This window comes from Suillus subaureus (assembly GCF_016647635.1).
Source record: "Suillus subaureus strain MN1 chromosome Unknown BJ212scaffold_31, whole genome shotgun sequence".
Classification (NCBI taxonomy): domain Eukaryota; kingdom Fungi; phylum Basidiomycota; class Agaricomycetes; order Boletales; family Suillaceae; genus Suillus; species Suillus subaureus.
Genome location: NW_024538587.1, coordinates 313,467 through 335,369, shown reverse-complemented (window position 1 = coordinate 335,369; position 21,903 = coordinate 313,467). Strand labels below are relative to the sequence as shown.

Genomic DNA, 21,903 nt, shown 5'->3' with positions numbered 1-21,903 from the left:
ACCACTTGGCTAAGACTGGTCACAATGGACGTTTGTAGTACGAGTCAAAGAACAACATGCATTGACAGTAGAATCACATAGGATTAGCAGTCATTTGCCAACGCAGAATGAAATAAAAGACTAGTAGCTCGAACACAAAGGAATAAGCGAGTCGGGGCTGGCGCCGTTATTTGCTTTAATTCCCACGGGGTCATGCGTTGCAACCCTCGATGCATTCAAGAAACCAACACATATATTTTCTCTAGCCTGGGTACGTATGCCCCCAATATTTGAATGCAGTATATCCTGCATCGAACCGCACCCCGGCAACTTTAATTTTGGTATGTGTGCAAAATGGCGTGGCAGTGTCGAATATCCTAATTGGGCCATGTCATTTGTCAGGTATCTGACGTCCATGCCAAGCTCGAAACTTGTCCAGTATCGCTCCCCCCCATATTTTTATCTCTCTGTATCCTCCCGTTGCAATTTTTGATTTTCTGCAAATTTGTCGGGCGAATACATCGCCATGAACACCCACTCGTGCCCAGACTTGCTTGATTGGTCTAAAGACCGTTTTATCCGCTCTTCGCATCCCATACTCTTGCCGTCCCGTCTTCGAATCCGCTCGCCGGTCACTTACCGTTTGGGCTCCAGCACAATGTCCACGCAGTCCAAGTATGTCCAGTCCATTTAGCGGTGACTTCCATTGTCTCGACTTCCCACAACCTCACTCTCCCATCACGGCTCCCGCTGCCAACCGTCTTGCCGTTTGGAGACAATGCTACGGTGTACACTGCTGCTTCAATGCCTATGATATTTCGCCAGTCGTCTCCGACCTTTTCGCCGCTCTCTAAGTCCCATAGACGAAGTAAAGCATCATGAGTAATGGTGCGTCGTCCACCTGGTAGGTGCGTAAAACCTCGTACTAGGATGATATGGCCACGCATCGTCTTAGAGGGCACGAATACTAGCATCTGTTGCATCCCATTGGTCATGGAAGACATGGTTGAAGTTCGAGATCTATGTAGTAGACGAAGCTCGCCGAGATATCTGAATTAGAACAGGTTATCTGACGAGTTGGTGAGTCCACATGCAAATCCTGTTTTGTCGATACACGAGGCCTCGCTCACGGGAAAGCCTGCTACAGGAATGCAGGTCTGCCTCGGAGGAGGGTTTTTTCACTATAGATGCAGAAGTTGCTGCGTCGTTTTCAAGAACGCGCAAGGGCCAACTTTCCCTGGCGAAAGAGCTCAGAATATCACTGCCGAAAAATGCTGGTCAGATCAAGTCACTCACATGCACTCCAATCACCGATGTGAAGGACGGATTAGTAGTGAAACAATGCGGATAGTGGAGGCTGCAATTTTTCATTCAAGTGATCATTCAAGGTGCGTCCGATGCCTCTTCGTGATCGATTCACAGGTGAAGTGCTGTGTAGGCAAAGTGCTCGAGTCCCGGGACTCGCTCTATGTGCATCTTCCTTCACGCAAGAGTCTACCATGATGGTTGTAACAATCATCCCTGGTTTCTTCTCTATTCGCACTTTTCTTCCCTGTCTATGTTCGGTGCAGCATGTCGTCACTGCGTGCTGTACTGGGGGTCAGTTGATCTCAAAAGTTCCTTGGGATTCAGGTTCCTACAAAGTGGCTGCGTGTTCCAAGGACCGATGGTGTTTCGATATTCAATCTTCACGGGATCAAGAATCAACGCGAGCTTCTGGACTTCATGTTGGAAATTGATCAAACCTAATTATTTGGTGTAGATGCGTTTTGCGTCTGACTTTATCTTTATTGTGCAAACCGTACGAAGTGTGTACCCCGGATTAGAATGTGGCTTTCTTTTAAACTGTAGTCATTGGTACTGGGGGAGGTGCAACTGCACTTTTATTAAGTAGCTCCCAGCCTGTGACCGCGTCACCTTTCGGCCGGTAGTGCGCCATATCATGATCATCAAGCTAACCTTGAGCCAGCCTGTTAATCTTCAATTGCAGGAGGTCTGTTCGGAAACTCAAGCTGGTAAGTGAGCCGTCAGTTCTCCCTTGCAGAAGGGGTTAAATCATTGTACCCCTCAGACGGACTTTCGCATTTAGACAGCGCTGGTGAGCAGTGATAGACAGCTGTTTCTGGAAACTTGTCAATTGGACTGTTGTTAACAACGCTGCACTGTTAGAGCCTAGAGGTGGTACAGTAATAAATTTGTTTATTGAAACTCGCATATTTCACTGCCCGTCAAACACATCAAAAGGCAACTTCCAACCCATGCTTGGGTTGACCACTCTCTGCGGAGGGTGCGAAGCTGCCGCTTTCTCCAACAACTCAAAGTCTTCTTGTGGGATTTCAAACACTGGAAGGAGTGAGTGAGTACTATGTACTGCCTCACGAAAGTCTGGACTTTCTCACCTTCGAGGTTCTCGACAATGCGAGAAGCAGTTACGCTCTTCGGCAGGACGATCGTCTATCGAGGTTTGGAAAAGTGAGTTACGGCACAATGGTGCAGAAATTTCGACATACACCGCGCTGGACACTCCACGAGATAATAACCTGAGCCGGGGTGATTCCAAGTTTGCATGCGACATTCTTTACCTGTAAGAGTGTTTAGATGACGGAGTCCAGTCCTCGTGACGCAAAATGGTACTTCAGGGACAGAGAGAGAATTTCCGACTTGCTGGTTGCTACCCAGGGGAGAGTACGCCTCGAGAAGAAGCCCGTTCTCCTTCGACCACTGCGGATTGCTCGTGAACTCGAGTACAAGCGCCTACATGCCTGAACCGGAAACATACCTTCAATAATTCCGGTTGAGGGTTCCAAAAGTTGAGTTCAACTTGATTGACAGCTGGCTGGTACTTCAGTTTGTTTGCGGTCAAATTCTGGATCCTGAATTGTAAACGAGAGATTTGAGCAAGATTGACTAAACCATAAATCATTCGAACCTTCTGATATTGAAACTATGGGTACATGTCAGCACCCGTCCGACTCGACAAAGATAGAACTCACTTGCTAATACCAATGTTCCTTATTTTACCCTTGTCGACAAGCTCTTCGAGCTTCTGCCAAGTAGGATATGGATCGGCAGTAAGATCCTCGTCTAAAATATTATTTCCCTCCTTCTTAAATGCGATAGGCCTTGTTGTGAATCAGAAAAACGCTCAAGTGAGTGAACAACTACCGCACCAGTGGATCAAGTACAAGTCGAGATACTCGGTACCAAGCATGGAAAGTGACTGGTCAAGTGCGGCCTCAATGTCCTCAGGTGCATGGAAAGTGTTCCAAAGCTGTTGCTGGTCAGTGAGAAGTCGAACTAATTGAATCGATGTACTAGTACCTTTGACGTGAGCCAGAGTTCTTCACGAGGAACAGAACTTGTTTTAATAGCTTGGCCAACTTCCTCTTCGTTCTGCAACTATTGTTAAAGAGGTTCGTCGTGATAAGGGGATCAGACGCACACGATAAATCCAGGCTCCATCGATGTGTCTATAACCAGCCGCCAAAGCAGTCTGAAAGCACGTGAGCGTAAGTACTCGAGGGAGTGCGGAGTACGTGCCGTCACAGCATTGCCGACTTCGCCCTTGCTAGCCTGCCACACACCTGTATAATTAATAATGAGTTTAATACTAACTTGATGAGAAAATTACCAGTGCCGTACCCAACGCAACTGAGGGAATCTTGTCACCAGATGGCAAGGTGTAGTGAGAAGGCAGTTTAGCTAATGTCGAAGAGTGACGCTGCGGGCTGGCATGGCAAGCAGCCCAGAACCCCCTGGACCTGATCATACGTATACAGGGGAGGGAAGCACACATAATTACAATGATAGCGATGACGAAGAGAGGAAATCTCCTTTTGCGAGGGTCCTTGCGTTGCAGAGATTCCTGCTCTCCAGCGTCCTTATCGACGGTGGGGAGCTGTTGGTATTTCTGTGAGAACGACATGGCGTGGTGTGAAGCACGGCTCACCAGTCTACAGCCTGATATATGATAAGCGGAGAGGTAAGGCGGCCGCCGGCCGGCCCGTGTGATTTTCAATCATCTATTCTGCGGTTGTTTGGCATCATTTGCACCTTTTCCTCTTTACCGCGGCTACCTTCTGTCTGTCTCAGTGCGCGACGGGCCAAGGGCGCCAGAGTGGACTGGTCTTGCCCGTCTCATTGACCCCATGCTCTGATTTGTGCGTGCTAAAGGGGTTTTCCGACATAGGTGGCCTGGGCCAACTACGATAATGGAATAAGAGCTCGAGGTAATGATGTACGGCATGCCACCCAACTTATCAACTTTGCGGCACTGTTCCTCGAGCTTTTGCGAGAGATTACTCTTCGTCTCAATCTTAAATACGTCCTCACTCTCAGGATGGTATCAAACTTGAAGCTGCCATGGAATAGCTCCGAAATTCGATGGTGCTTCGCTATCCCCACGTCTGTGGTCATCGCCTGGTTGTCATTTGCAAAGAAAAACCAAGGTGTCTGCTATGAGGCTACCTTTTTTATATGCTGCATCGTTTTCTGCTGTACAAACCGGCACTCCTACTAAGTACGTGCATACTTGTTGGACTGGAGAGTGACCGGTTAAAGCACTTCCTTTTGGGGCCTTAACCTCAAGATTCAAGAACACGATAGTTGAGGACATATCCATATCGAAATCACGAGGGTCAATCAAATTCCGCTATCTACGTGTATACACAGCGATCAAACATAGTCATCTCCAGAAAAATTCAAGCCCGTTTGAAGAAGAAAAATGGGAGACCACAAATACAAATAAAACATAACAAGAATCAGCGCAAGATTGTTATCAGAACGGGGCATAGTATGTCAGAATGAAACCGTGCAGCACGTGCCAAATTCCTTTCAGCCTTAGTTCAGGTTGATGCCAGAAGTCAAAGGGACCTCATATTCGTCGCATGTCACCTCAGAGAAGCGAAGTTTCTGACCAACTTTGGGATTGCCATACTGATGGACAAAGAACAATCTTTAGCGAAAGGAAAACCCTTTGAAAAGCAGTAAAACTTACCAATGTCAGTCCGGGCCCGGGCATCGGGCAAGCATATGACAATGCACCGCCATTGGGACTACCATGCAGTTGAAGAGCGCATTCACCGCCAGCACAAGTAGGGATACCCGTGAATTTACCGACATGGGTGGTATCAGTGGTGAATTCCATGTGGGCGCCACCAGTGGCGTCATTAATCCACCCTTTCGTTGACAGTAGGTCTTTGTACAAGCCATGCTGATCTTGGAGGGAGAACACCTGTCCCATCTCAACCTCCTTTCCACGCGAGCAATCAGTGGTGGAATTGCAGACTTTGAAGGGGATATCGACGAAGAAACCGTTTTTCTTGTAGTCGGTGTGGTCCCGGTCGATGCCAAGCTGCTCGCCATCGGAGAAGGAGAGGATATAGCAATGGCCATATTTGATGCCTAAATGTTTGCCATGTCCACAGACTGGAGGATTCATGCACGTGCAAGAGGGTTCGACACCGCCATGTCCATTGCCACATGTCTGAGGGCAGGGACCAGTGAATGGAACGCACTGGCCGTCGACCAAGTGTGTCCCGCTCGGGCACAGATGAGGAGGGGGAGGAGTGAGTGGGACGCATTTGCCGTCGATCAAGTGTGTCCCAATTGGGCACAGGTGATGAGGGGGAGTATGGAATGGAATGCATTGGCCATCGACCAAGTGTGTCCCAACTGGGCACGAGTTATGAGGGGGACCATGGAGTGGAACGCAGTGGCCGTCGACCAAGTGTGTCCCACTCGGGCACAGGTGAGGAGGGGGATGAGTGAGTGGGACGCATTTGCCGTCGATCAAGTGTGTCCCACTTGGGCACAAGTGATGAGGGGGACCATGGAGTGGAACGCAGCGGCCGTCGACCAAGTGTGTCCCAATTGGGCACGGGTGAGTGGGACCGTGCGATGGGACGCACTTGCCATCGACCAAGTGTGTCCCAACTGGGCATGTTTGATGATGGAGAGGAGTGACTGGGGTGCACACCCCATTGTTCATGTGAAACCCAACCGGGCAGCACCCTCCGCGCCTCGAACCGCCTCCGCTGTCATGTGTCCATACGTGACCCTTGGCGCAGCACTGTCCCAAAATGTCAATAAACATGACTGATTGCAACTCATACCGAAAGCATACCTTGCCTAACTGTGCGTGCTTGTCGATCCATGTGAGACCACTCTCATCCTGACAACATTTCTTTTCTTTGGTGTCCTGCTCAGCTATTTAGTATTAGTTCCGAAGGTATGTGTACAGACTTACCGCGTCAAAATAATCAACACCATGGCAGATTTCTCTGATGTCTGTGCGACGGCACTTCGGTTGACCTTCGCTGTCATAAACTACCTCCCAACCATCAGTGGGCAGGCCTGGCGATACACATCAGTTGAGCATGCTGGTGAAGGTGGAATTGACCGCAGAATAGTACACCTACCTGCTTGCCTAGCATAATCTTCACAGGTAGAAGGACTATGTGGACAGTGACCATCGCAGTTCGAAGCAAGCTGGAAGGCGGCCTCGGCGTGTTGAGAAAGTACGACAAATGCTTGTGAGAGAGCTAAAGTGGTTATAAAAAAAAGCCGCATTGTTGTGGATGGCATACTAGAGAAGTTGCAGCGTGCATTTATACTGTTGCTAGCGCTTAACCCCTGTATAGGAGAGCTGGTGATTGCCATCGGAGTTCAAGAATAATGATGTACACGGCATCAAAGAAACCAGCTGCCCTGGTTCGTCTGATGTTCTTAATGTGGAAGCAGTATACCCCATGTAATTTCGGACCAGTCGTATGCCAGTAGCCGGAAACATACCGAGTAAGTTCTTTCTAAATTGGCAAGTCAGTGACGAAAACTAGAGGGAGAACCGCCTTACTTGCGCACCAGCGTCAGCTTGTTGTTCAGTGTGACGATAAGATGACTGTCCAATCTGTCATAAAATGTTGCCCTGGATAGAAATTCGTCCCGCGAACTATTTACTTGCTTGAGTTACTGCAGTGGGATGAGAACAAAGGGTGGTAGCAAGATACACATAGACCAGACCAGAATGATGTACTGAAGACAGGCTCGGTGCGAGTAACCAGCAACGTGCGAGAATCGCGATTGTACGCCCATTTGCAACCACAACGTAAAACTTGCTATGTCAGTGTCAGCGCCATGCGAACAATGGTGAGAAGTGAAGCTTCTGACACAGATAAAGATCCAAGTCAAGATGGCTGATACGCAGATCCAAATGTGCCGGTGATATATTCAGGAAGTCCGTAATTGATTTCAATCGATGGGGCGGCAATCACCCCACGTTCGTTGCCAAATGTCACCCGTGAAGAGCACTCAGACTTACAATTCTGCAGACGAAACTTGGATCCTCCTGTTTGACATCAATATTCGCAGATGGAGGGAGTATAAGGTTGACCTGCCATTACATGGGCGTTGAGATGATTCCCAATGATCATTTCAACAGTCTTGGAGAGCTTGGAATTTGGTTAGAACGGCGAAGTAAATTCAGGCCCAACACATCTATTACCTAAATCCGCAGCGAAGGATCATCGATCATCCCTTGACAGAATAACTGGATTGGTTCGCGACCAATCAAACAAGCGCCATATGTTTTAACAGAGGGTGCGCGCATTGAAACAAAACTCCAAGAACAATAAGCACTTCTGTCTCGGCCGTGGCTCGCTGCCAACTTGAAGGTTGAATTATTCAAGACTGTGCTATTCGAGTGACTTGCAACTTCTTGAGTAGTCCAAGGAATGCACTGCAAGCGCCAACAAGACTCTAACGTAAAGGACCCACCTGACGCGAACTTCTGCAAGATCTTGATAACGACATGAGTTTTTGGCTCATCTTTAAGACAAGCAATCAGCTGGATTGATCATGATGCGACAGTCTGACTCGGACGCCAAACCCAAAATTGAACTTACGTTCAAACATAAACTGGCGACCATTCGATATGCAACACATATTCAGCATGTACGCGCTTTTTGGAAAATTGCATAAAACAGTGCAACAAAAACACCAACTACAACAATCGTAGCATACGATTACATGAGTCAAGGATATTGAAGTGGTATAGAGGAGGCTCGACTGAAAACCAAAATTTTGAACTCCGCAGTACACCACGGTCTAGATTCCCCTAAATTTAGTGGGAGAGGGTTCTGTGGCACATGAAATTCTGACATGTTCGGGCTACGAAGTTCTTATCGCGGTGAGCACATATACGGCTAGCCGAGGAACGAGCTGTCATGGTTGTCATGCTTTTACCTGTACTAAGTCGTGATGGGCCGGAGTAGGTATCGGGGACTGGTACAGCCGAGCGCCGTTTCACTCAGATCTTACTCGGTTCCACTCCTCCTCCAACAAAGTTCCAGAAACGTACACCAGTACTGGACATGGTCCAGACTCGATATTCCAGCAGACCTCGAAAACCGCAAAAACTGATATTCTAGCCAGCTCCTTGGTTTTCTGCAACGAATTAAAAAATTGGGCGAGTTGTCACCTTATCGTTATCGTCTCACCACGCAAGTTGCACTCACCTGTGACCGGTTGACCCTTTCCCCGCTGGCAATTGACTAGATGCACGCAGAAGAAACTCGATTTCCAATCAGCATTCCTTTCCACGCTCGCGAGCATGCCTCAGGTGCACCCAGTTTATTATCTGCTTGTTTGCAGAATACCCTCCATCGCCATTCGAATCACAGGTGAAAGCTTTAGTAGCTTGACCAGACGAAGTTTCACTCTTTTGTCACCTGAGTCGCAATCCCCGTTCGCCTCTGGCAGCTTTTTCACAGAAAATACAACTATCCATTGTGCAGCAGCCCGTCGTAGCCGATGTCACCAGGTACCTTCTCCTCTCTTGCGCTGAAATGATTGGCATCGGAGTTTCAGAATAATGATGCACCCATCACGGAAGGAACGAGTCTGCGTAAGTTCGGAATACGCGTATAGCAGTAGCCGGAGGCATATCAGGTATGTTCTTTCTAAATTGACGGACCAGTGACAAAGGCCGGGGGGAAACCGACCTTACCTATGCGCTGGCTTCGATTTATCGCTCATTGTGACGATAAAATGAATTTCCAATCCGTCATCAAATACTACCCTGGATAGAAATCCTCTTCGTGGGTGACATAACTTGGGCAGCGGATATGGGGTGATTGCCACTCATCCATTCAAGATGAAAAGTAATCACGCACATCCTGGATATATCACTGGCGCATTCAAAGGATCTACGTATTGGCCCCAGGATCTCTATTGGTCGTCCATTGGATATGACACCTGGCCGTCAGAAGTTTCACTTCACTCCGTTGTTCGAGTGACGACGACACTGACATAGCAAGTTTTACGTTGTGATTGCAAGTGGGTGTACCAGCGCTGTTGGTCACTTGCTCATGAGTTTTGACAGAGGGTGCGAGCACTGAGATGAAAACTCCAGAACATTTCAGTGCCTTTGTCTCGACGGTGGCCCTGACACGAGCTTCTGCAAGATCATGAGGATAGCCTGAGCTTTCGACGCAAGTACTCATCTTTACAGCTGTGTGCAAAATGGTACGCTGATCACTCACGGTGACTCGGACCTGCCTGACTCCTCTAACAAAGTTCCAGAAAACATACACTAGCCTTGATATGTGTGACATTTGACTCGAAATCAACAGACCTCGAAGACCGCAAAAACTAACTCTATCTAAGTAGCTCCTCTCTTTTCTACTTGGGTGATTGTCATCTTGTCTCACTGCCCAAGTTGCGCTCACCTGTGATCGATCAGCTTTCAGCGACAACAGTGATAACAACGAAAAGGTACTACAGTCGTTTGCAGAGCACTAGTCCATTCCCTTAGAAGAAAACATAAGTCGGCAAGAAGTCAAGCCATGTCCCGATTGCAAATTACAATCAATCGCATTCATACCACTATTAATAGTGCTATAGGACGTTACATACCCAGATATCTGATTGGACATCGCAACGCTGTCCTGTTATTTTTGACGATCATCGGGTGAAAACGGCTACAAGTGGATGACTAGCGTTTGGGGTTCCAAAACCTTGTGTGCCGAGGAGCCGCCATCGAACATAGGTAGTTTCCAACTTCGTATCCCCTTCCAAATCAGGGGGTATCCCCCCTTCCATAATCTGGGGTATCCCCCACCTTCCAGTTTCAGATCATCGTTCTAAATGACATTTCAATGTCCGCGACGATCATTTAGGCCTTAGGGCATACAGCTCACTCAAGCTCTTTTACTCTGCGCCGTGCATGCACCAGTGAAGTACAACATGTGAGCAGTGACACTCATGAATTCAACTGCGGAACCGATCATCGCTTGAGGAGTCTGGGGTCCTTTTGATGTGAGGGTGTTTGACCGAGTAAAGATGTCGAAGGTGTCCATGGCACTAGGCACGCATACCTTTCAATGGCGGTGCATGCTTAATTTTGAATTGTTTTCGTTCGGTGGGATGTTGGTCCATAGTACAGATCATACGTAGCTTGGACCTGTCTGGCTATGGAAGTTCAGCTTTGGCGTAGCCGGGCTGGCTACAATCAGATTTGAAGACTATCGAGCGTCAATGAGAGGCATTTAGTTGGGGATAGTTTAGTTGTTTGCGGTGACGCGCTGCGGTTGAAGCGGAAGTGTTGATCGCGATCTACGGGTGCTGACCTCGTCTGTATGACCATTGCACTGGGGACGTAACGGATCTGACATACCAGAAAACCATTCGACTTTGATGAGCCTCGCCTATCTTTAAGTTTGATGATGAAAGGGGTCAAAGACGTAACGGAAGCAAATGTCCTCCGAGTGAACAGGAAGGCGCGTAAGCAACCTCCGGGGTTATGCTTGGCCGGAGATCTCTTCCACAATGTCGTGGAAGTTTTGCGGTGATCGCGGATTTATGTATATGTGGACGGGAAAATAAAGTTGCTGCCGTACGGAATGGGCCTAGGCAGTGGTACCAGTGAAATGAGTTTTTGTGTAACATTAAGGGATATCTTTAGCAAAGAGCATGACCGGGCCGCCGATCAGCAAAACTGCTAAAAAGAACGTTCAGGTTAAGCGCGTTACGGACGCTTACGACTCAGACTTCAGTAACGCACTCGTCTAATCAGTAGAGCTCAAACGCCGACTGGCAGGATAATGAAATGTCTCATTGTGGAATATGAAAACAAATACGTACAGCGGTATAGGATGCGGCCCAGGCCTATCAGAGAACAGCCTGATGTGAGAAACAAAGATCAGTTGAGTGCACGCTTTCCTTTGCTACAACATGTCTTGTTGTCTCAGTGCGCGGGGGGCCAACTGGAAGGGTGTCAGATTGGACTGGTCTTAGCCACCGCATCGACCTCATACTCCGATTTGTGCAGGTTTTCCGGCGTTGGTGGCCCGGGTCAACTGGCATGACAAATTGACAATGGAATGAGAACTCTGATGATGTGTGGCGTGCCACCTAACCTATCAACTTTGCAGCACTGTCTCTCAAGCTCTTGCGAGAGATCCTCACCCTCAGGTGGTATCAAAGCCGCTTATATTGTGAAATAGCCTCGATGGTGCTCCGCTATCCCCACATCTGTAGGCATCGCCTGGTCATCATTTGCAAAGAAAAATCAGGGTGTCTGTTGTAAAATTATTTACTTGCTTGGGTTACTGCAGTGGGACGAGAACAAAGGGTCATCTAGTAGCAAGAGACACATTGTCTTACTTAGACTTGTGATGCGGAGGCGCAGTTCTGAACTGCGGTTCGAACCAGACCTTGCGTGAACCGGACCAAGGTTTGGATCAAGGTTCAAAGGTCAATTATATGAACTCTTTCGAACGCGTCCAAACGCATTCAAATGCTGACGTGCACATTTGTCTTGATGTCATATCAAGACAGGTACGGGATAACCTGGTAATTATTGTTGTAAGTAAATATCGATCGATCCATAAATTAGAAGGCGAACTAGTTCTCATTCACCTTGCGCGCTGGCCTCCATACGGAACACTGCAATGATTGTTTCGTCCGTCCCCTGCAGATGTTGAGCCCCATGTTGTCCAGTGGCAGTGTGGGGCACCTGCGAGTTACAGAACGTGTTCTGTACATGTGTAAATCCCGCGGGCTTCAATGATTATATGTGGCTGCTGACTCCCAAGTCCAAGTTGCTTCCTCCCACACGCAAGTGCATGGAGCATAAGACTCGGAAGCCATGCATTGAAGTAAGCTTAGACCGGACCAGAATCATGTACTAAAGACAGACTCGGAGCGAGTAACTAACAACGTGTGTGAAATCGCGATTGTGCCCACTCGCAATCACAACGTATGTATGTGTGGGCGAGGAGATAAAGTTGTCAAAGTCAAATACTTGCACGGATCAACACGGGCAAAAGCAAATCCGCTGAAATGGGCGCTTAGCTTAAGCGCGTTATGGACACTTACGACTTCGGTAGCGCACTCATCTGATTGGTGGGGAGCTCGGACGCTGACTGGCAGGACAATTAGTAATGCCTTATCGTGGAATATGAAAAACAAACATGAACAGTAGCATAAGATGCGGCCCAAGCCTGTCAGGGAACAAGTGCGAAAACAAAGGTTAGTTGGATGCAGGCAGGAGTTACCGATTAAGGCCTTGGATCGAGCGTTTATCAGTGGTATATGAGTCAATCAGACTACAGTGAAAGTTGTACATGCCTGTCCCAAAGGAAGGCTCGCAAGTATCGAATCTAACTCCGGTAAGAACGTTCCAGGGAACCCGAGTTTGACATGACAGCGGGTGGATTACCATGTCTAATGATGAGTGTAGTTACGAAGTGGTGCACGGCCAATCAGGTGAACCTCATCCGTCCATTCAGATAAGGAGGGCTCATGTATTGGGCATCAAATGAATAGAAATAGTGCACGCACCTCTACAGCTTCGAGAAACTCGTAATTCCGACTATCAATTTCACCTTGATAGTGCTCAACCTCAGTAAGGTCTGACTGTGCTGGTAGCATCCAGTGTGTTGGGAAATGTTTATCGTAGTGGTCGAGAAACATCAATTAGCGTTACATAAAAATGTTCAGTCCTTGGAACATGTTTGTATATATTTGTCTAAACCTCTGAATATTCTTAAATATATATTGCGTGGTTAGGGTTAGAGGTTTCAGTGGAGGTATGTTCAAATTTTACACCACACAGGTTGTGTCCGGAATATTTTTATACAACACACCGTACAGTGACCGCTTTGCCCCGGGGTGCTTGATGAGACCACTATCTGTATCGATAGATTCAATAATCATCTCATCGAAAACCCGCATCACATGATGGTCAAACGGTCGGCATACGAAGCCAGTGTGGAGGGCTGCAGATATCACTCTTTTCCAACGAATCTACATATCGACGGCGAGCTGCAGGGAGGTTCTGTTCCCGAAAGGTTACGTGCGTCGCATTGTCTCGCGAAGAAATGAGCTGTTTTCTGAATAGGCGTCCACCAGATCTTGTCGAGTTCGGGTCAGGCTACACCACACACAAAGAATATACATGGGGTTCATATATATCTTCAACTTCTGATAGTTCCATATGTTTTTTCCGTCAATGTGTATTCATCTCCCACTCATCTAAGCCCGAGTTTTTAGCCTTCCTCACAACATTGCGTTTGTGCGGCCCGTAAATCCAGGAAAGTGCATCGTATCCCATGCTACTGGGCACAGGTCCCAGGATATTCAGCACTATATATACACACCTGCGTTGCCCTCCATCGTTGCCCACGATGTATACCACATCTTCTCTCTTCCTCCATACCCTAGCCCAGGTCGGCATTACTCATGCATTCGTTAACTGGGGCTCCGACCACCCTGCACTCCTCGAAGACCTCGAGCGCCAACGGGTCGACCATGGAGATACCGTTGTCGAAATAATCACTTGCCCCAATGAAATGGCTGCGTTGAGCGCAGCACAGGCATTTGTACAGGTTACGAACACGCCCGCTGCAGTCATTGTACATGTCGATGTCGGAACCCAGGTTGGTGTTGTGCGCTTGGCTTTCTAGAGACATTGCCGTCAAACACTTTGTGATAGGCTCTTGCTGGTGCCGTCCATAACGCGAGCAGAGGAAAGGTTCCCATCCTGGTGTTTGCTGGTGCATCCCCGTCTACTGTCGAAGGAGAGTTGAAGGGGTCGAGGAATGAGTGGATTCATTGGATGCAAGGTAAATAACCACTTGTTTGGTTAAAGATAAACCTCAGATTCTTTGTGCGTAGATATACCTGACCAACCTGCCATTGTCAGGCAATACATGCGTTTCACTGCACAGATCAACGCACCTGAAAATGTCCCTCATCTTGTCAGACGTGCCCTCCAAATGTAAGCTCCTTTCGTTCATTCAAAGTTAAAATTGGCTGAAATGTGCACCCGCAGTGCCACAAGCGAACCAAAAGGTCCGGTATATCTCTGGGCACGCAGAGAAGTACTAGAAAAGGAGATCGATGAATCACTTTTCAACGCTCCAGCATCTTTCTACAGATGGCCTTCAATCGAGCCAAGCGGGCTCTCCCCCTCAGGTAAATTACCATAGTAAATGAGGACACTGGATTTTCTTATCATGCTTGCAGCCGTGAACGTAATTGGCGATGCCCTGGCTCATGCAAACAACCCGCTTATCATCACGTCATACATTGGACGGAATCCTGCAGCCGTAGCTGCCCTGGAGATGCTTTCCCGGCTGATGGCTATCCCTATATTCGTGACTTGCCCTAGCGCTACCAACGTCTCTCTCTCGCATCCATTCTTCGTGGGCGTTTCCTTCCTCGCACCTGGCACACACACTCCGCTGCTCAGCACAGCAGATGTAATCCTCGTCATAGACGCAGAGGTGCCATGGATCCCAATGAACAAAAACAATCAAGGCAACTTCGAGCGCCCCAGCGATGAAGCTCGCATCTTCGTAATCGACTCTGGCGACCCTCTTAAGGAAAACATCGGCATGGAGCACGTCGCCGGCGTCGCAGAGCTTGTTTGCTGTGCCAGTGCCGACGTCATGCTTTACCAACTCCTGAACTCCGGGCGCACAGGCGCGGCGACAGGATTCTACACGCGTTCTAAGAACATACAGGCAAAGCACGATGCGTTTATTGCAGACATGCGTAACGCAGAGACACTCACGTCCGAACCGAATGTGCCGTATTTGCCCTCGCGCATCTTTGGGGCGCTGCGTACGGCGGTGGAGAATAAGGTACCGCACCCTGCGAGCACGCTTTACCTTAACGAGACCATCAGTAACTACCCGCTTTCATGGTCACACCTGCATCCCGACACACCTGCGGGCATGTTGAGCTCCGGCGGCTCGTCACTCGGCTGGGCATTGGGTGCGGGGGTTGGTGCGGTTCTAGGAGGCGTAAATGCGAGAAAGGGCGCAGGGAAGGTGGGATACGAGCTGGTAGTGAGTGTGGTGGGTGATGGCACGTTCTTGTTTGGGGTGCCTAGCAGTGCGTTCTGGATGGCGAGGCGGTATGAAACAGTGAGTACCACATACTGATATTTCGGGTGACGGTTCTGAGGAAGTCTTGAACACCAGCCCTTCCTGACCATCGTTTTGAACAACGGGGGCTGGAAATCACCAAAACTCTCCATGATGGGTGTGTACCCCGAGGGGTATGGCTCTAAGGCTACTGGCAACCAGCTCACTGTGGGTTTCGGGCCTGCCATGCCAGATTATGTGGGTATCGCGGTAGCTGCGACCGGGGGATGGGCGTGGGGAAAACGCATCGCAGCGGGTGATCCCCTGGAGGAGACGATGGCGGAAGCTGTGCGAATCGTTGTCGAAGAGCGGCGGTGTGCGATTGTGGAGTGTGTATTGGAGAGTATTTGAGTGACGAGAACCCAGAAGGTGTGCTAGTGGGAATTGGGTCTACGCTGTAAGATTGGTCAGATTTGTGCTTATACCCATAGATTTTAATGAGTGTCATGAATACACTGGGCGTTGGGCGTCCCATCATCGATAGATCCATAGATCGACCTTCTTGTCTTTTCACTACATAGTTTAAAACTATTCAAAATGGCAATAAATGACGGACATTTGTAGAACAATTGAGCTTATCTCTGTCGCTACATGAACATTGAAGTGCCTCTAAACGAGTCCCTTTCAAATTTGATATGATTCAGAACGGAGGGAAAGGTTCGCGAGACAACAAAATCAATGATATCAATCAGTTTGGAGGTGGCAGAGAGAAATTTTGTTGAGGAAGGCTATCATATATCGGACAGAGTTGTTTCGAAGAATCTATCCCTGATCGTCAGACTAACTCTAGTAGTCCGCGGTGCTGTGTACTCACTGCTGAGAGGTTGCGAAGCCGCTACATCATGAGAAGCCTCTGCAAATACCAAAGCCATCCCGCTGTGGTCATATAAATCAAAAACCCATTCAGGCTCGGTAAAAGGGACAAGCAACTCGAGTCTCACGTGTATAGATGCAATCATATGACTACACAAAGTCCCAAAGCATCAACATCATTTGCGATGAGTTATCAAGAACGATACTTACCAGTGCAACAACCACGGCCCAGGATTATCGGTGATGAAGCGGATAGTCACGTAGTCACCAAGAAAACCAGTGTTCACGGTATCGCGCAACACGGGGTTGACGTAGTTGTATCTGCTACTGCCAGCACTTCTGATGACAGCGAATTTGTGCTAAGAATCATTTATTAGTACGGGATGTGCATAGACGACATGTAGAGATATACCCCATGCAGGTGAAATGGATGCTGTTAGAATTTCAGTTGAGGGCATGCAGGTATATGATATTTTGGGACTTACAGGGCGGCCTGGGGAAAACCAGGAATCCATGAAATCTCGATAACCTTATTCCTTGGTAGAGAATATATGGAGTCATTGGGTGCCATTTCCGAAGCCGATATATCACCGTTCAGCAACTGCAGTAGGATAGGGATACTAGGAGAAGTGTACTGCACGCCGTTGATGAGAAAGTTGAAACTGGTCGCATTTTTTCCAAGAACAATGTTGAGCTTGACGTCTGCGCCATCTTCCTGAAGCAATATTGGCAGAGGTGGATACGATGGGTGTAGGTCAGTCTCCTGTAGAGCGACTGGGTTTGGAGTTATCCTGATCTTGGGGTTCACATCGGGAGAGCCTACATATCGTAAGATAGCCCTGGAGCTTGTACCTAAGTTGGGGACTGCATGCACCCAATAGTTGTCGACAGGCCGGCTTGTTTCAAGAATGAAGGGGTACCTCTGCGCGGCGTAGATCTGGATAGAGTCGACCACGAGCGATTCGACGTATTGACCATCAGCTTCGATTATGATAAGCTTATGGTGATCGATGGAGAAAATATAGTTGGGCTTGCACGCCATGTTTAGTAAGCGGAATCGATATCGCTTGTATGGCTGAACGTGAATGACGGCGTAAGACGTATCTGGTCCGCCTGGATAATTCCCGATACCGTTGATAAGCACAGAGTCTGGGACCGCCTGTCTCTGGACTCCATGTGAAAGAACCGTTGACTTTAGCTCACCAGTCCATCAGCGTGATTATGGTAGATTCTTTACTTAGGTGTCAGGACCGAAATTCCACTTTGCCTGGCTCACTGACCATTGTCAATATCGTACAAGAAGCGGTATGGATCGTGTGGGTCATAGATGATTAGTGCACCTCGTAAACCGTCACAGTACTAAATTCAACTCAGTGATCGGTTGTAAGTGCATAAATCAGAACACGAACTCCATAATGAGAGTGGTACCAGTAGGTTCCTACTTGATCGCCGGTATTGAACTCGTACAGAAAAGAATGACCAGGAGAGATCGGGCATTGCGTCACAAATGCCGTGCCATCCATTTGATTGCTATGGCGCTGGAATAGTCCATGCCAGTGCTGTCCAGGGTAGACTATCATTGGACGTCCCTATGTTTCAACTAGTTGGTGCTTACGATGCTGGTACCTGTGAGCATTGTTTCGTCATTTAAATGATTGGTGACGTTAATTTTGAACGTGTCGCCCTTTAAAAAACACATGAGATCAGAGGATTTGTATACATAAAGTAGTCTCACTTTCTGACCCGTGATAATAGGCCCGGGGAGTGTGTCACCAGCAAGAACCGCCCTGCAATGATCTCAGTAATCAAGTAGGATGAAAAATACACTCGAAACTGACGACTTGACAAATCCGTCGGGAGACACTTGAGCATTTACAATGACTAGGTCAGCAACCGGGCCAATAGTAACGGCGCAACTTGTCAGGACGCACAAGAATATATAGTGTCGAATCATGACGCGGAGGATGAGCAAAATGCAGTACATCCTTTAACTTAAGTAGTGCACTTTGTAATCGCCTTTTGGATCTGAACCTCGTTCTGCTTCTTTTCCGGGTCGTGGATTGTCGATTGTGAAGCGACCATCCCCAGTGGCGATATCCTAGCAGTTTCCCACCTGTAAGTCAGCACCAATCAGCCTGAATAGTAGAGTGAAATGCCAACACTACTCTCAAAGTCCTCCGCTTCAGATTTTAATACGTGAAGTAGTACAAGCTCTTAGATCTTACGACTTTCTTGACGCTGGCTAGCGTTTACGAGTAGCGCATGGATTCCCCGAAGCATCAGAATAAGGGTTCCAGCCTCTTCGGAATATTCTTGCGACAGATGAAAACTTAGCATACCGTGGAGAAGTAACAATTACCAAGATGAACATGCTTCGGGGAATATTTCAAATGTGGAGCAGCGGCGATCACTTGTGTGGTAGTTGCTTCTTAATGACTGAGCATGGGTAGCAGACTCGTCGACTTATGTTGGTTGTTATGGTGGATGTTTGGTTACACTTCGACTTCCCGGGATGCCGCACGGATTTTCAATGTCCGATCGGTATTTGGTTTCAGTATTATCCTTTCTTCAAATTTATTTAATGTATACCTAGTTATATTCTACTACTAGTAGAGTGACTTTGTGATAGGTTGAGGCCACCTGATCATGTTCTTCACTGTCCTCAGTTGTTGTCTAATTTTAGTTCATTTCCTCTTTCTCTTGATCCAGTTTAATCCCTTCTGGAGGCTCCCGCCTGCAGATGATGGCCCTGAACTCTGGTTGGACTTTAAACTTCTTATTTCTTTGATTTCTGACTGCTCCACTGGATATGAAGGTGTTTCCTTTCGGTCAGTGTCCTTTTTGGTTTGCTTAAACTCCCCTCCCTATGAAGTCTGGTATGGCCCATCCTTGCCCTGAGACTGAGTAGTGGAGCACCACTTCTCCTTCCACCACCTCCACCTATTTCAACCATTTTTTTTGCTCATTTTCTATCTAGATTGTTGTACATCCTTGACTGATCCCTGCACCTCACAGGGAAGTGCTGGATTTGCACCTGGTTGGTCACACAGATTGGTCATCCTCATTAAATAAACTTGCAAATCAACTCTCCACTTGCTTTGTCTTGCACCATGTGAGTTTACATTTCCTATTACTGTTGTTTGGTCATGACTCTGCTTAGACCACACTTGCGGTTTTAGATACTTTATCCCTATTCTCCCATTTGGCGGAGTCTGCTCAGACCACATGCATGATCCTTTTGTCTAGTAGTCTAATTTGAATATACACCCATGGGTTTACCCTGTACCCATCCAAACCCATTTGAGGACTCCTGGTGCTGAACAATGGACACCATTGACTTTGGTCATCATAAGCTTGCACTCAGACTCAGGATTCAGTCATCAAATTGATCAGACATTTTCAATTGAACAAGTAACATAGGGTTCATACTATGAGGATCACCTCAGCATGAGGGAACAAGAATAATCATTGGCACAGATATACAGTAAGAACGATAGTGCCAAGTACTAAAACTCTAGGTATTGAAAGGTTGCAAGCCAAAGGTGTGACAGAACTTATTACATTTATGTGTGGACCTGAAACTGTTAAAAGCAGATGTGCAGTTTCCTCCACCAAAATTGTTCATGAAAGCCCTGGATACTTGTGTTAGTGTGATGGTCCAAGGCTTAGTAGTAGCACAAACTCACGACTCTGTTAGGACTTGACAATTGGTAAGGAGGTTACCAGAACCTACGCCAAGTACAGTCTGTTAGCTGTGGGTGACAGTCAGGTGAGGGGTTGAGCACTCACCCTGGAAATCAGACAGGTAAACCATGTTGTTAGTAAGGTGATACTGGACATGTTGCATGAAGCATAAAAACAATCCAATGACTGCTTCTCTGCCCTCTAGACTATGGGCGGGGATGGTGGAGTTGTTGTTGATGTACTTGACAAATTTTCTGCTAATCTGCTCCTTGACAAGATAGTTTGCACCAAGGTCATTGTTGGGGTCATCGGGAATGGCTAGTGCCGCACAAACCAGCCTTAGACATGGTAACTCAACCTCAATATCTTGGCTCACATTGCCCATCTTGAGCATCTCGTCAACAAAGGTATAGGCCATACTGAGTAAGGATGTGCCCCAGTAAAGGCAGTTCACCTTGTCAAGGGTCTTTTCCAGTTCATCCTCCCTTGCAAAGCAGCAATGTCCCATGCTTTGGCCCTTCTGAAAGAACACACGTTTAGCCACAAGTTGCTTGACCGACAGAACTGACAGTGGTAGTGATGTAGATGTGGATGGGACTCCACCTGTGTTCAAAGTTAAGACAGGGTGACATGTTTTGAAGCTTCCTGCCAAACCAATCATAGATTTGGAGCTGGTGTCGATGGTGAGTGTGGCAACAGTGTACTTGCTGTCAGCAGTACTGAATGGCGTAGAAATGAGCTCTGCAAAGCCAATAGAAGGGATGTTGTAGAGACAAAAGGTGATAGGGATACATCCAGCACCTGTCATCACATAATGTGAGCTAGTTGACTGATTCTAACAGTTCAAGGCACATACCTATAGTAGAGGAGGCTTGTTTTTGTACATTTCCCTGAGCTTTCATGGCCGCTTGTAGCTGAGATTGACTGGGTAAGAAGAGTTGTTTTGATATGCAAGTGCTTGCAGCCAAGACAGGTTGCAACTCTTCCAGATTTGAAGGGCCACCACAGACATCAAATTGCTTTGAGACATCCAAGTCATTGCCTACCAGGACCTTGCTAATTTCAGATATCAGAAACTGGACAGCTGAAGGTGAGCACTGTGGTATCAAATATAGTTAGACCCGCCAATATACAAGTGCCTCAACTTACCTTCCTGGAGCATTTGTGTGTAGGGCGGCATGGTGGTGATGGACTGGAATCATTGCTGCTACCTTGACTTCACGGTACCTTTTTCTTTGTGGGGATACTAGATGCTGATGCTAGTGCATTTTGTACATCAACATTGACACTCAGTACAATGTTTTGTGAGATTGAGCTAAGTGTGAAACACATCACTGAAAACATGAAGAAAAGACCTACATTGACACATTGCTCTTGCCAGAGTAGCACATCCTCGAACTGTGCATTTGTCATTACAAGAAGGATGGTGACATGAGCATTTGCATAAAATTTGTGTGTGGGATCCTTGGGCGTTGCATGCATGAAAAATTCTTGTAGAACTGGTTCATTAGCACCAATGGATGGTTGCCTTGGGTCATAAAGAATCATCTTCAGCGATTTGTGCATCTCCAGGCTGTAGAGGCATGGCTGCGTGACCACTCTATCCATAATGGTTCAAGCTGGTTGATTACCTCAGACTGAAGCTGAGCTAGGGTGATGTTGAGTGCAACATGCACATCATGTTCAATATTCTGTAAATTTCATAAGTCAAGAACAGCACCAGTTAGAATTGATATAACCTACACCAACTAACACAGTGCCCGACTTTCCCTCTGGTTTCAGGTGATGTAAGGCGACCTGAATCATGACTTGATGGAAGTGCCCTGATGATGCAGCCTGAGCCATCTTGCTGTGATACAGGTGGTGCATGGCATGATTGGGTGTATATCCCATGCTCACATGTGCAGGAACTGGAGGAGGAAGCATTTTTCCATGATCACCTGCCAGTGTGTAGGCTGGATGGCTGAAGCGCTGACTGGAAAAGATGTTGTCTATA

The 21,903-nt window shown here is 47.6% G+C and overlaps 6 protein-coding genes across 6 annotated transcripts; 1 reads left to right on the top strand and 5 right to left on the bottom strand.

The window, feature by feature from the left end:
• Nucleotides 1-2,096: 2,096 nt before the first annotated feature.
• BJ212DRAFT_1376761 (NADP-dependent oxidoreductase domain-containing protein) lies at nt 2,097-3,949 on the bottom strand. Its single transcript, XM_041336495.1, has 12 exons — nt 3,622-3,949; nt 3,520-3,563; nt 3,422-3,472; nt 3,301-3,372; nt 3,150-3,250; nt 2,973-3,101; nt 2,909-2,923; nt 2,759-2,852; nt 2,614-2,700; nt 2,490-2,561; nt 2,379-2,433; nt 2,097-2,322 (listed from the first exon to the last, which is right to left on the bottom strand). Exons 1-12 carry the CDS (start codon nt 3,902-3,904, stop codon nt 2,198-2,200), a joined length of 1,128 nt encoding a protein of 375 aa, XP_041189698.1. The 5' UTR covers nt 3,905-3,949; the 3' UTR covers nt 2,097-2,197.
• A 644-nt stretch (nt 3,950-4,593) lies between these two features.
• BJ212DRAFT_1376754 (uncharacterized protein) lies at nt 4,594-5,628 on the bottom strand. The gene is made up of 2 exons (XM_041336494.1): nt 4,976-5,628; nt 4,594-4,914 (listed from the first exon to the last, which is right to left on the bottom strand). Exons 1-2 carry the CDS (start codon nt 5,417-5,419, stop codon nt 4,819-4,821), a joined length of 540 nt encoding a protein of 179 aa, XP_041189697.1. The 5' UTR covers nt 5,420-5,628; the 3' UTR covers nt 4,594-4,818.
• Nucleotides 5,629-5,769: 141 nt separating this feature from the next.
• BJ212DRAFT_1376753 (uncharacterized protein) lies at nt 5,770-5,921 on the bottom strand (the record flags this gene model as incomplete). The annotated part of the gene is made up of 1 exon (XM_041336493.1): nt 5,770-5,921. A coding segment is annotated over one exon (152 nt), but the record flags the coding sequence as incomplete, so codon positions are not given.
• A 7,743-nt stretch (nt 5,922-13,664) lies between these two features.
• On the top strand, nt 13,665-15,761 carry BJ212DRAFT_1484042 (thiamine pyrophosphate enzyme, N-terminal TPP binding domain-containing protein; the record flags this gene model as incomplete). Its single annotated transcript, XM_041340726.1, has 6 exons — nt 13,665-13,916; nt 13,973-14,102; nt 14,155-14,257; nt 14,312-14,454; nt 14,506-15,410; nt 15,468-15,761. The coding sequence occupies 6 exons, from the start codon at nt 13,665-13,667 to the stop codon at nt 15,759-15,761; spliced, it is 1,827 nt and encodes a 608-aa protein (XP_041189695.1).
• A 337-nt stretch (nt 15,762-16,098) lies between these two features.
• Nucleotides 16,099-18,177, bottom strand: BJ212DRAFT_1448588 (laccase; the record flags this gene model as incomplete). The annotated part of the gene is made up of 10 exons (XM_041338562.1): nt 16,099-16,172; nt 16,225-16,286; nt 16,434-16,582; nt 16,753-17,042; nt 17,076-17,393; nt 17,504-17,582; nt 17,627-17,782; nt 17,839-17,907; nt 17,959-18,010; nt 18,062-18,177. 10 exons carry the CDS (start codon nt 18,175-18,177, stop codon nt 16,099-16,101), a joined length of 1,365 nt encoding a protein of 454 aa, XP_041189694.1.
• Nucleotides 18,178-19,737: 1,560 nt separating this feature from the next.
• On the bottom strand, nt 19,738-20,715 carry BJ212DRAFT_1278682 (uncharacterized protein; the record flags this gene model as incomplete). The annotated part of the gene is made up of 3 exons (XM_041331445.1): nt 19,738-19,855; nt 19,910-19,952; nt 20,013-20,715. 3 exons carry the CDS (start codon nt 20,713-20,715, stop codon nt 19,738-19,740), a joined length of 864 nt encoding a protein of 287 aa, XP_041189693.1.
• Between the last annotated feature and the right edge of the window lie 1,188 nt (nt 20,716-21,903).

Excerpts from the sequence above, each read along its gene's own strand:
- BJ212DRAFT_1376761 (XM_041336495.1), bottom strand. The coding sequence starts at position 3,904 with ATGTCGTTCTCACAGAAATACCAACAGCTCCCCACCGTCGATAAGGAC. Across the intron at positions 3,373-3,421 it reads ATGGAGCCTGGATTTATCGT|AACGAAGAGGAAGTTGGCCA; the intron begins GTGCGTCTGATC and ends CAATAGTTGCAG. Across the intron at positions 2,701-2,758 it reads CTCAACCGGAATTATTGAAG|TGGTCGAAGGAGAACGGGCT; the intron begins GTATGTTTCCGG and ends AGCAATCCGCAG.
- BJ212DRAFT_1376754 (XM_041336494.1), bottom strand. The coding sequence starts at position 5,419 with ATGAATCCTCCAGTCTGTGGACATGGCAAACATTTAGGCATCAAATAT. Across the intron at positions 4,915-4,975 it reads CCGGGCCCGGACTGACATTG|TATGGCAATCCCAAAGTTGG; the intron begins GTAAGTTTTACT and ends TTTGTCCATCAG.